The sequence below is a fragment of the Elephantulus edwardii genome, unplaced genomic scaffold (assembly GCF_000299155.1).
Source record: "Elephantulus edwardii isolate Elephantulus edwardi_28Jun2011 unplaced genomic scaffold, EleEdw1.0 scaffold00113, whole genome shotgun sequence".
Taxonomy (NCBI): Eukaryota; Metazoa; Chordata; class Mammalia; order Macroscelidea; family Macroscelididae; genus Elephantulus; species Elephantulus edwardii.
The window spans coordinates 11,102,553-11,116,216 of record NW_006399863.1 but is presented as its reverse complement, the minus strand read 5'-3'; the positions used below and the strand labels follow the sequence as shown (position 1 = coordinate 11,116,216).

Genomic DNA, 13,664 nt, shown 5'->3' with positions numbered 1-13,664 from the left:
ATTTGTAATGAACATTGAACCCAGTGATTGGTAGAAACAGGTCCAGGAACACATGGGGTGTTATATCTGACCATGTAAATATTTGTATGGTGCTATGGTACTAGGGATATTGTAGCTCATGTAAGATGGATCTTGGAAGAAAGCAGAGAATACCAGAAGAATGTCTATCTGTGCTTCATTGACTATGCAAAGGCTTTTGACTTTGTGTGGATGACAACAAGCTGTGGCTGACTCTGAGAATGAGAATCCCAGAACATTTGATTGTGCTAATGCAAAACCTATACTTGGACCAACAGGCAGTCATCAGAATAGAGCAGAGACACTGGATGGTTCAAACTCAAGAAAGGGTTCGTTCTGTCAGGGATATATTTTGTTTCCACACTTTTTCAATCTGTATGCAGAAGAGATCATCAGAGACGCTGGGCTGTACAAGAAGGAATGTGGCATCAGGATTGGTGGAAGAATCGTCAACAACCTGTGTTATGCAAATGACACAACCCTGCTCACTGAAACTGAGGAGGACCTGAAGCACTTGCTGCAGAAGGTCAAGGAATGCTGTCTTCAATATGGGAAGAAGCTCAGTATCAAGAAAACAAAGATTCTCACCACTGGGCCAATTGGCAGCATCAGTATGGGTGGTGAAGAGATTGAGATAGTTAACAGTTTTAGTTTACTTGGCTCCACAGTCAACACTCTTGGTAACAGCAATCAGGAATCGGGAGACGAATTGCATTGAGAAAGCCAGCTGTGAGGGACCTCTCAAGAGTACTGAAATGCAACGACGTCAGGCTGGAGACTAAGGTGTGCCTGATCCAGGCTACAGTCTTTGCAATTACATGCTATGCATTGGAGAGTTGGACAGTGACTAGGGATGATAGAAAGAGAATTGATGCCTTTGAGTTGTGGTGCTGGAGAAGAGTGTTGAATATACCATGGACTGCTAGGAGAACAAACAAGTTTGTCCTGGAGAGGGTGAAGCCGGATTGCTCCTTAGAGTCAAGGATTCTGAAGCTTTGCTTGACATACTTTGGGCATGTTGCAAGGAGGGACTGGTCCTTGAAGAGGCACATCATATTTGGGAAAGTGGAGGGACAGTGCAGAAGAGGAAGACCCTCAATGAGATGGATCAATTCTGTGAGTGGAATGGTGGGAATGAATGTGTTTGAGACGGCAAGGTTGGCATAGGATAGAACGGCATTTAGGGCTCTTGTACATAGGGTCCCTATGAGTCGCAAACAACTCGATGGCACATAACAACAACAACAACAATGGAGGTCACTGATAAGAACAATTCTCCTTGATGAAGAAAGTAAAGATGAGAATCAACCACTTTCTTATTGCATCTGCACCTTTCACATATCAAGTCAAATGTTTTTGCATAGCCAATAAAATAGACATCTTTCCGACACTCTTCTTTCAGCGAGGATCCATCTAACATCATCAGTGATGATCATCTGTTGTCATGACCTCTTCTAAATCCAGTTTGACTTTCTAGCAGTTCTCTGTTGATGTACCGGTAAGTTTGTTGGGTTTTTGTTGGGTTTTATTTTTAGAAATCTTCAGCAAAATTTTACTTACACATGATATTATTAGTGATGTTGCTTGATACTTTGCACAGATTCCTAGAGAAGTCAACAGAGATATTTCACTCTGGCAAACAGAGTCACTACTGAGTTAGAATAAACTTGGCAGCACTATCACCACAATGTTTTTCTAGTATGTTCAACTGTTTCTAACTCTTCTCTGACACATGAGCTATGAAATTGTCAATCTTTGCTTGGCGTTTTGAGTCCTCTTCCTTAAACCACTTTTCTGATATTATTTTACTTTATTCCTTTTCACCATTAGATTCAACTGTGAAACTATTTCTTGAGAGATTCATTCATTGTCTTATTCTAAGAGATAATGTAAAAAACACCGCATTTGGTACATAAATGAACTAAGATACTTTTGAATTATGATATTGTGGAATAATGTAAATACACTATGGATTGTAAAAAAGAACAAAGAAATCTGTCTTAGAAAACGTTCAGTCAAAGCACTCTTCGGAAGCAAGGATAGCCAGACTTCATCTCACACACTTTTTTCCTGTTATTAAGAAGGAGTTGTTCCTGCAATAGGGAATCACTCCTTGAAAAATGGAAAATTAATGAAAAAGAAGGATACCCACTATGGGATAGATAGACACAGTAACTAGGAAAATGAGTTGAAGAATAAAAGAGATTAAGAGCAAGATGCAGTTTTAAGCACTATTTGGCTCTGTCATATATAGTGTTGCTATGAGTCAGAGCAACTCAACTACACCCAACAAAAATAATATGAAGTTCATAGAAAATTAATGACTTCTTTCAAATTGACAGAAAATTATTTTATTCTTCTTACTCTAAATGTTTTTATAAATGGAGATTAATCATTGGATTGTACAGTTTGATGGGGGTGAGGGAAATTGAAAGAATTTGTTCAAATTTGTACTAGAATTTTGTAAATAAACTAGTAAAAAAATTAAAATGTGATAGTACTGGGCATGGGGAAATGAGAAAACATAATTTATTATAGAAATATATTCCGCCAAAAATATATTAATAAAGCATGAATCAATTAGGTCAAGAATTTTTTAAGTGACAGTTTAAAAAATCACTTGCAGCAATTTTTCTATATGTTTTATAATTTTGTGAATATTTTTTCTTGAGTAAAAAATTAACTTTGCATTTATATATACCTTCAATGATATTTTTGATCCCTTTACATGCGTAGGAAAGTTGGGCAATGAAAAAAGAAAACTGAAAAAATAATTGATATCTTTGAATTTTGGTGTTGGTGAAGAGCAATAGACACACCAAAGACCTATATCTATCTGGGAAGAAGTGCAGCCAGAATGTTCCTTGGAGAGATTTAGTAAGACTGTGGTAAGACTGCCACACTTTGTCAGGTTGCTTTGGAAAGGACAGAACTCAGTTCAAGCCTAGAAAGAAAGTTTATTGAGGAGAAATTGCCAAGCTGACTCTAAAGTAGAGACCAGCAGCTACTTAGAGTAGTATATTGACGGAACCTGGGAGAGGGGCTGTAGGCACATCTGCTGGTTACAAGATAACGGTTCATAGATAGTTATTCCTGGGAAAGGGAAGTGGAATAGTTTCAGCCCTAACAGAAACAGAGTTACAGCTCCTGCTTCCTGTGGTTTGATAATTTCTGTGGCTATTCAGGGAAAGGCAAGGAGAACAGATCTGCAGACTAGTAACACTTCACATGTTACCAGGAGGTATCAGTACTCAGAAAATTGTAACATACTTGGAAAAGTGTAGGAGACATGAAGAGGAGGAATAACCTCAGAGAAAGAGAAAGGCACAGAAATTGCAGCACATTATTGGGCAGAGCCTGTGAGGATGGTATAGAATCAAGCAAGGTTCTATTTTACATAGAGCTGATGTTACCTGACATCACCAGAGCTGATGTGATGGATCAAGAAACACACCTTAAAGTGTTGTGCGTATCTTTTTCAGAACTATTTTGCTGATGCATTTCTAACTTATATCCAAGTTATAAGTTATTTAACTTATAAGTTATATAACTTCTATTTCTAACTTATATAAAAATATTTATTTTTTTATATTTTGAGACAACTTGAAATGTTATTTTTTAAATGAATTAGGGGAAATTTTTCTAGCTATGTTTCTAACCCTAGTCACAGAGTAAAGAAAGTATGGTGTCTATATCAGGGAAAATACACACACAAATATTGGCTTATTGGTAAAAAGTTGTGCTGCCAACCCAAAAGGCACATGATTCAAATCCACAAATTGCTTTATGGGAGAAACTTGGTAAATCTTTCATTTGATTAATTGCCTCTGAAAACCTGCTGGAGGCTCAGCTATAAACCCACTCTTACGCAATGGTTCATAATAACAAAAACATTATATCATGAATTCAAAAGTTTTACTAATGAAATGTGTCTTACTTTTCAAACTAATTCTACAGAAGTGATACTTATTTTACCTATTTTAGCAGAGTTGCATAATTTCTTAATTGTGCATGCCTTTGTACTGCCCTAGTTTTGATAGCCCTTGTTCAGACAAAGAACTCTTAGAAAGGTAGAGAGATAGTGCAAGAGAGGAAGATCCTCAATGAGATGGATCAATTCAGTGGCTGGAGTAATGGAGGTAGGTGTAGCAGAGACAACAAGATTGGCACAGGATAGAGCAAGGTTTAAGGTTGTTGTAGATAGAGTCACTATGAGTTGCAGGTGACTTGACAGCACATAACAACTATATCTATCTATCATCTATCTATCTATCTATCTATCTATCTATCTATCTATGAGAGAGAGATATAAAGTACATTTCTGAGGAAAGAAAATCTCATTTTTTAGAAAAATATATTACATGTTATGCTGTTGTTTGAGGTCAAGTCAGAAACAATTCAGAGCTGACCTTTCAAGGTGTTTCAGAAGCTTTAAATTACACAGGAGGAAATTGTTCATCTTTCTCCTGAGAAGCAGCTGGTGGAGAAGCTGTCCACCTTTGGGTTCGTGTTGAAGTTTTTCAGGCACATAGTGAATGAATGAATTAACCAATTAATTAACATAGGATAAAATTATGTTTATCCTTTTTCAATACAATCACAAGACCGCCAATAAACAAGATCACTTTTATTGGTCTATTACAGAAGCAGGTAACCAGAGAAGCCCTGGAGTCTCTCATCAAATAGAATACAAAACGTTTGTGAAAAGATCTGTGGAAAACACAGCTTAAGTGAAATGTAACGATACAGTATTATCGGTGCTCATTGCAAAGTGTCTTGGAATAGTCAACCTCAAGGTTAACCACAAAGCCAGCATCATGTCCTATTCCTCCGAAACAAAACCAAGATAGATGTGAAATGTTATTTTTAAAATAATTTTATTGAAAGTTCTGTACCTACTTTGGAAATGAAGTCTGATTTTCTATGCCAAAGTGGCATAGGTTCTCCAATAAAAGTGAAATACATAATTTTACTCAAGATAATTAATATCATTTTAGTCAATTAGTTTCAGGCAATTGTTGGGCAGAAACTGAGACCAGATTGGGGGGAATGATGAATTTTTCTTGTCCTTTGGTGCCTTGTGGTGACGTGTCACTTTCTTCAGTTTGTGATTGGTCAACTGAAGACTGTGGTCTGTTAGCATAGGAAACTAGAAATTGCAGCACGGCAACAAGAAGAATGAACAGATTCACCTCACCCAACTGGCATGACCAACGACTAACTACAGTGGAATGTCCTTACCCTTCTTCAAGACCCTGTTATAAAAAACATGCCCAAATACATCTTGGGTGCAACTTCCTTGGCCTTTCTTTCCTGACCAAGGAATCTTGCCCAGAAGCTCCCTTAATAAAGCTGCCTTTAAGCTTTCTCACATTCCGGCCCCTTTCTTGAGTCCAACAGCTTACAACAGAGTATGAAGGTAGAGAATTAAATGTGCTCAATTAGTAAGAAAACATTCACCCTTCTGTGCTGCCCTTCAAAGAAACACGTTTATCTGGATGAGCTTTCATTCTAGCTCTCTTTTATTAGGTCACTGCAAAGTCAGAATTCAGTGACCTTAGGTTAGCTGTTAATCTTTGCCTCCCACTGGCAACTTTCAAGTCCTCTGTTTTGCTATAACTTTCCTGAAGGCTTCTTTTACATCTTGATTCCTCAGGCTGTAAATCAACGGATTGAGCATCGGTGTGATCACAGTATAAAACACTGCTATGATCTTTCCCCCTGCCCGGGAGGACTTGGACTGAGGTCTCATATACATGAAGATGGCAGTTCCATAGAACAAGGCCACCACTGTCAAGTGAGAGGCACACGTGGACAAGGCCTTGTGCCTCCCAGAGGACGACCTCATCTTGAGGACGGAGTGAAGGATTCTGATATAGGAAACAACAATGAGGAGGAAAGGAATGAAGACAATGATGATACTGAAGACAAAAACAACCAACTCAGTAAGTGAGGTGTCAGTGCAAGCCAACCTCAGGACGGAAGGCACCTCACAGAAGAAGTGGTTCAGAATATTGGGCCCGCAGTAGGGCAAACTCAAGGTGAGGACGTTGATGACCATGGAGCTCAGAAAGCTGCTGAACCAAGAAATGGCTGCCAGTTGGACACAGGTGCTTCGGTCCATAATTACAGTATAATGAAGAGGATGGCAGATGGCGACATATCTATCATAAGCCATGACACCCAGCAGAACGCATTCAATCATTCCAAAGGAGAGGGAGAAGTACATCTGAGTGGCACAGCCATAGAATGAGATGGTCTTCTTCTTCCCCACCATGTTGGACAGCATTTGGGGAACATTGGTGGATGTATAGCAGATGTCCAGAAAGGATAAATTGGTGAGGAAATAGTACATGGGGGTTTGGAGACGAGGTTCTAGCTTGATAATTGTGATGATGACAATATTCCCTGTCACCGTTAATAAGTAGAAGAATAAAAACATAATAAAAAGAATGAGCTGTGTTGTCGGCTGAGAGGAAAGCCCCAAGAACACAAATTCTGTCACAGTGAAGTTTGTTTCCATCATAGTTATATTCAGAGGAGATGGTATCTTCTTCTTAAAATATCATCAGATGAAGAAGAAATCAAATGTCCAGTAGGTCAAAGAGCTGTAATCTGAAAACACTCTGAACAAAGCAAGAATTCTTGATCGGGTAGTATATGTCGAGTACCTGAGTTTCACTCCAAATATAATGTTTTTCTCCTGCCTTTAGAATCCACACGTTATACATGAGATGGAGAAAATCCAAACCAAGTACTGATTAGAGTTAAGCAGATATTATTGCCGTTTAGAAATGAAATGTTCTTTTGACTGTTCATGCTATTTTTCAACCTTATCCCTTCTTCAAGCTGCTCGAACAGCCTTCCCAAATCAGAAACACTCGAGTCTAGATTTGATCAAAACCCAGAGAGGTGAAGAGTGTTGCCATAGGTGCTACCCCAGGAGTCGATAAGGAAAGGCAGAAACATCAGCCAGTGTCGTGTCTGCACCATCCTTATGTAACTTTATTGTACTTAAGTTATCTAAAGATCAGAAGGTATGCAAATGCACATCAAACCCAGCCATAAACCACAGTGCTTACATGTTGTCCTAGTATTATCTTTTCAAACTGTGAGACCTAGGATGGTATCTTTAAGCATGACATTAGAATAAGGACAGAACTAATTTTGTGGGAGTTTTTTCTATGATTAAGTTAAACAATAAAAAGTGTTTATAGCAATGATCTGGAAGCAGGAGTGGCAACCACTTCCAAAATGATTGGCCTCCGGAAACTCTATGAACAGGGCTCAGGCCTTTCGTTCATAGGGTCATTATAAGTTGTCTATGACTCCACGACACCTAACAACAAAAACGTAGCAATGTTTACACATAAGAAAGGAATCTATAAATACTATAGTAATTCTAATAGTATATAATAACCATAAAATTATTTGGCCGTAAATCACTTTTTAAAATTTGCTAATCTCAGAGGAATATTATTAATAAAAAGGACACAGAAAATTTGAAATTATTTGTCTATTCACTGAAAGTTCCTTAGCCTTTATGCTGTATTTGCTTGCTCTTACTTTACATGTAATATTGTTTATTTAATTCACTTCCAGCCCTTAGCTGCCACCTTGAAACACAAAGGCCAATGAAATAGTAGAGCCAGACACACATATAATAGCAAGAATAATTTCTTCTTTCATCAACTTAGCCATTAATTCTCTTTTTTTATTCTTTTTATCTATATGCCTTTCAGCCTATTTCTTATCAATGTAGTATGTACAATATGTGAAGTTATACACTGAAAAACATCAAAGAAAATTGGTAACAAAAAAGAAACAAGAAGTTGTGATTCAAGAGCTATGAATTAGTGTACAATATGTTTTAGAAAGTTTTCTTTATGTTTTGATTTAAATCTGAACTTCTCAAATTAAAAAAAAATCTATGCACTGGTAGATAAAATCATTTGAAAATATGAAATCCAGAGTTACAATTAAAGGGGACCTGGAAAGAGGAGAGAAACTTGAAATGACAGCTTTGTTTTTATCCAAGCAGAGCAGGAGAGTTACAAAGTCTTCATTCAGGTTTTCCAAAGAGCAGTTCAGAAATCTCTGTAAATAAGAAACACTTTGGTGGTTTGTTTGGGTTTTGTGTTTTTTTTAGGCTTGATTATAATGACAACATATGTCAGTGTCTAAATCGACAACTTGATGATACATTTTCAGAAAACCATCGTAAGGGAATTTCAGAGCACCTGGCATCTAAAGATTGGCCCTCCTGATTAGCAGCTGAGAGGATTTGCTGTCTCTTAGAGTCACCTTTAATCACATTGCTGGTTTCTTTCTCTAGAAAACAGACACAACAGCAGGGTTTATGTATGCGGCAAGTTAATGAACAAGTTAAATGAAATGATACATATTAAGCACATAAAACAGAAGTACAGGCACGTCTTAGGGCTGAATACACACTAACCATTATCACCTTGAGGTTTGATCTTCATTGGAACCGCACTAAGTGAAAGGAACAGAAATTACTGTTATGTTGAATAGCAGACAGACCAAGGCTTCAATATATTGACTTTTTTATGGCCACTTACAGAAATATTGGGGGGGGGGAGAAAGAGATGATGAGATAGATAGAGAGAGAGAGAGAGAGATGATAGAGAGACAGAGATAGAGATAGATGATAGAGATGAGAAGGAGAGAGAGAGGGAGAGATCCACAACATACATGCATATACCATTTCTATAAAGTAATAAGATTGTGCCAGAAATTATATCTCAACTCCATCTGCATGCATGTATGTACATATATATATAAAATTTGGCACACATGAGAGTACACAAAAAGTATTTTAAGTTAGCTTTCAAACTTAGTTTCTGTATTGAAGATTTAGTAAAAGGCAGTTAGTTACTGAGTCATCACCACTTTAAAGGGGTATTTCAGTAACTTTATGACCATAACTGCTGAGAGCCAGTGAGCACCCATTCAGTTGTACATTTTTTGGGGGGATTTCAGTATGTTTCCAATATGTTTCCAGTAGGTTTTCTACCAGAAGATAGAGAGTTGTAGCTCCTTAAAAAGGGCAAAAGTAAGAGAAAAACATACCTTTGGGGAAAGTTTGTTTTTCTTCAACCCATAAATTTAACATCCCAGTATAAAGCACATTTTTTTCAAATGAAAGAACTGGTTGCAAAACCCTGGATGTGTTGTGATCGTGTAAATGTAATGCAAACATCTCAAGCAAGCAAGCAAGCAAGCATCACAATAACTACAATTTTGCCATCTTCTCTCACAAGGAAAAAGCTGGTACTTTTAGATGACCTGCTTGCAAACTCCTTTTCGGTGTTTTACATCCTGAACACAAATAGTATGTTATTGACAATCTCCCTAATTATTTTCCCAGAGTCCATCAGACTTTTCTCTGCTCACCTATTTCTGTCCTTTGAACAAACTTTATTTTCACATCTATATACAAATGTGTGTAAGAATAAAAACAAGTTTATTTGAATATCTCCTCAGCTGACCAGATTTCTAGGGATATCACCATCTTATTTGTGTGGGATTTTTTGTTTGTTTGTTTGCTTTATTTTTGGTGCATAGTAAAAGATTTTCAAAGAGGCAATAGTTAAGCTTTAATTGTTAATTGTAAAACAGGCCTTTTAAACCCACCAGTAGTTCTAGATGTAAAAGGAGGACTTGGTGATGATCTTCTCCCTTTAAAGGCTGTAGCTGGGAAGCACTATTGGGCAGATCTATTCCTATCCTATAGGGCTGCTATCAATCAGAATTGACTTGACAAGACAAAAAACAACAGTGTGTTATGGTAGACATTACTTATTATTGATAAAAACAAAATTAACTCTTCATATTTCCCACTTTTGTCTATTAAAGAATGTGTTCAGATTAAGCATATACTTTAACTGCAGCTATCATTTTAGTCAAAGTATATGTTGTTGTTGTGTGCCGTCAAGTCGCTTGCGACTCATAGCGACCCTATGTACAGCAGCCCTAAACTCCGCTCTGTCCTGTGCCAATCGCACCGTCTCTGACACTCCCATCCCGATTATCCCAGTCACTGAATCAATCCACCTCATAGAGGGTCTTCCTCTCCTGCGCCATCCCTCCACCCTCCCAAGCATGATGTTCTTCTCCAAGGACTGGTCTCTCCTCACAACATGTCCAAAGTATGTTAGACGGAGCCTCAGAATCCTTGCTTCAAAATCCCTAGTAGGTTTTTTCCCTCACCAACTTAATGCTCAAAAAAGAATTTCTTTTTTTGGTTTGTTTTTTTTTTATTTTTTTTTTTTTATTTAACACTGGGCTCAAGTGGTTTTATTTTTCACTCAGCTCAAGTTATTTAGGCTTCATACAGACACAGTATCTTAAGGGCTTAGTTTAATGTGTTATGCAATTGACTCATCTCTCCTCATCTCAGGACAAGAAGGGAAACATGGAACTATGTATCAAATAGGAAAAGGCTAATGTTCCTTTTTAATTTCCAGTACTCTCCTTAAAGCTTTCTACTCAACTTTCATCATTTAAACAATTTTTAGAAATGAACTTTTCTTGCTATAATCAATCCATTACATGTGCATCGATTTTAGATTTGATGGAAAACAGTGATGATATTTCTGGTCTTCAGTAACAGGTCATTCACTGGGACAATTTTATAAAGTGGGATATTACAGTGGTGAAGCTCTGGACCAGAAAAACCTGAATGTAAACTCTGACTCCATTCTTTCCCTGCTGAGTCACGTGGATACCTTTCTGAACATTTTAAGCCACAGCTTTTGGGTATATATAATTATTAGGGTTATTTCTGATGACTGTATTAGAAGACCCATCTAAAAACATTAGATAGTGTTTGAAATTTAGTGAAAAATTATGGCTAATATTATATAGACACCAGCTTTATGCAATTTGCAAGAAATATTCTTTTTCTCTAATGAAATAAAGACTATCAGACACAAACATATTGCTATTTGATATATTTTGTAGAGGCACCTAAATCCTATTCACACTCATAATTTCTTTTTTATCATCAATAAATGGAATTTATTATTAAAAATGAAATTTTAAGGACCAAGAAGTTTGAAAGCTAAAAGGAATAGACATAACCACATAAATAGAACCTTAAGCAAGGCTATCATGCAGGACGACAACAACTTCCAATGGGTCTATGGCACAGGATCAGAAAAGAATTTTACTGTGTTGTACAAAGTCACTAGGCATCAGAGTCCACTCAAAGGCACATAACAACAACAATGGCTTCTATCAGTGAGTTCTGAAAGCTATGGCCAGAAAAAGGAAATACAGTTGTTAGAATAAAAGGACCACTATAGTGCTTACAAATTACACTGTGTGCTAGAATTTACAATTTGGGGTAAATGTATTATACAAATCTTCTAGAACAAATTCTTGGGAATTTATTTTGGTAATCGATGGAAAAGAAGGAGAATACTAGTAGTCTCCTCTAACTCACATCCTGAGACAAGAACTGTCATGCTGGGAAGTACCACAGCTAATGTTAGCAAATACAGGTAAGTAGAGGCTAAGAGGCTAACTAACACTAGCTTTCTCAGTGACCAAGAAACAAAAGACTCCTTCCATTCCCAAAAAAAGAGATATATTCATTGCAGGATAAATATTTAACCAGGTCATTTGTACTCAGTAAGTTACATCTTCACAACAACTTTGAACTTTGTTTATATCCATTTTACACAGGAGCATATTGAAGGTCAAAGAAAGAGTTTATGTCTTTCAAAGTTCAATAATTGAGTAAATCATATTTGTGCTCTAGACTGCTTAAGTCAAAAGTGTCATTTAGTTAATAAAGACTCATTTTGTGGTTTTATTATTAATTTTCTATATTCAGCACATTAACTTGGAATCAGGCACAGCAAAGACACGTACCGTAAAGCTGTAAGCAATAGCTGCAAATAACCGGCTTCACCCCTCTCCTCTTCATATATGCATACAAATAAAAGGCCGCAAAAGGCTAAGTAGATAGTACGTTCATCGACAAAAGTATAACTTATTTCATTGCTTAAAAGAAGAAAATAAATTCATGTAGATTAAAGTCTCTAAATAATACCAGAGTTCTCATTTTAGGACTTTAGAATGATTTTAGATTCTTGAGGGACAATGTCCCAGACCAGTAATTAAAATTTAGTTATTAGTTCTGAGGAATTCCTGGTTGGTTTGCCAAATGAGCATTTTCCACAGTTTAGATGTGACATGACTTTCAGTGTAACCACTGTGACCTTATTCTTACATAAAACCAAATATTGGTTAGGATAAAAATGGGTCCATTCATCATAAGAACAGAAAAACATAAAATTCCGCTTCTGGGCCCATGTCATATGTATGCAAAGAAAGAACGTTTTAAAAAGTTAACCGAAAAGTAGATATGATTGGAATGCCAGGATACTTTCCATTACTCACATAGTAAATTTGAAATGTAGATTATCTTCTCCCTCCTGATAGATAGCATGGAAATCCTCAATTCCATCACAGCAGAATATGTATCATTTATAATAGTGATAGCAACATCAGCAATAGAACTCTATTTTTTAAATAATTTTTTCTTTTTTTAAATTATTAATTTTAATGAAGTTATAGAGACTGGATTTCCATATATTCATTGTTGAACTTTTCTCCCTGCCCACCCCTCCCCCCACAGTTCATTCTTCTCTTTGAGAAGTAAAAGAAAAGTTATTTCATTGTTATACAAACCCTAGCCCCAAGTCCACTCCACTATGCAGCCTTCATTCTGGACTCCTGTCATGATAATAATCCCTTTTAAACAGTTCTCTCCCTCATATGATTCAATGCACTATACATAATTTATCCCATTGTTCTCATTCTCCTCTCAAGCCCAAAATCAGTCCCATTTTACAACAATGGAACTATGCAGTATTTGTCTTTTTTGGCTGAGCTATTTCACTCAGCATAATGTCCTCCAGGATCCCCCAATTTGCATAGTATTTCATGAGGCCCTTGTTTTACAAAGCAGTGTAATATTCCATTGTGTGACTACACCACAGTTTCTCTATTCATTCACTTCTTGATGGGCACTTGCGTTGTTTCCAACTCTTTGCTATTATGAACAAAGCTGCAATAAACATGGGTGTGCATATATCTGCTTGGGTGGAGGTTATGGTTTCTTTAGGGTATATTCCCAGTAGTGGAATTTCTGGGTCAAATTGTATTTGCAACTTTTTGAGAAAGTTCCATTCAGCTTTCCATAGCGGTTGCACCATGTTACACTCCCACCAAAAGTTTACAAGGGTTCCAGTTTCTCCACAAACTTGCTGACATTTGTTGTTTGCTGTTCTGTTAAATTTTTCTATTCTGACTGGGGGAAGATGATATCTCATAGTTGTTTTGCCAGTTTTTTGGTTTTTTTTTTTACTAAAAAATAGATGCAACATTTTTTTTATTTAGTCAAAGCTCTAAATATTTATCCTCTTCTAGAATGCCAAGTGGTCACTTCTACTTTTTGCTATTAAATTCTAACACACATGAGCTTTTTGTTGATGGAGTCTAAAATTACCACCTCCAACTGAGAAAAACTGGATGAAATATGTTTACGGCATTGAAGTCTATGGGGGAGAGAATAGTCTAAAAGTATTATATTTTAGGGCATTATTGTTATC

The 13,664-nt window shown here is 36.7% G+C and overlaps 1 protein-coding gene across 1 annotated transcript; it reads right to left on the bottom strand.

Moving 5' to 3' along the window:
* Nucleotides 1-5,614: 5,614 nt before the first annotated feature.
* On the bottom strand, nt 5,615-6,544 carry LOC102870428 (olfactory receptor 2G3-like). The gene has a single exon (XM_006892273.1). The coding sequence runs from the start codon at nt 6,542-6,544 to the stop codon at nt 5,615-5,617; it is 930 nt and encodes a 309-aa protein (XP_006892335.1).
* Nucleotides 6,545-13,664: the final 7,120 nt, after the last annotated feature.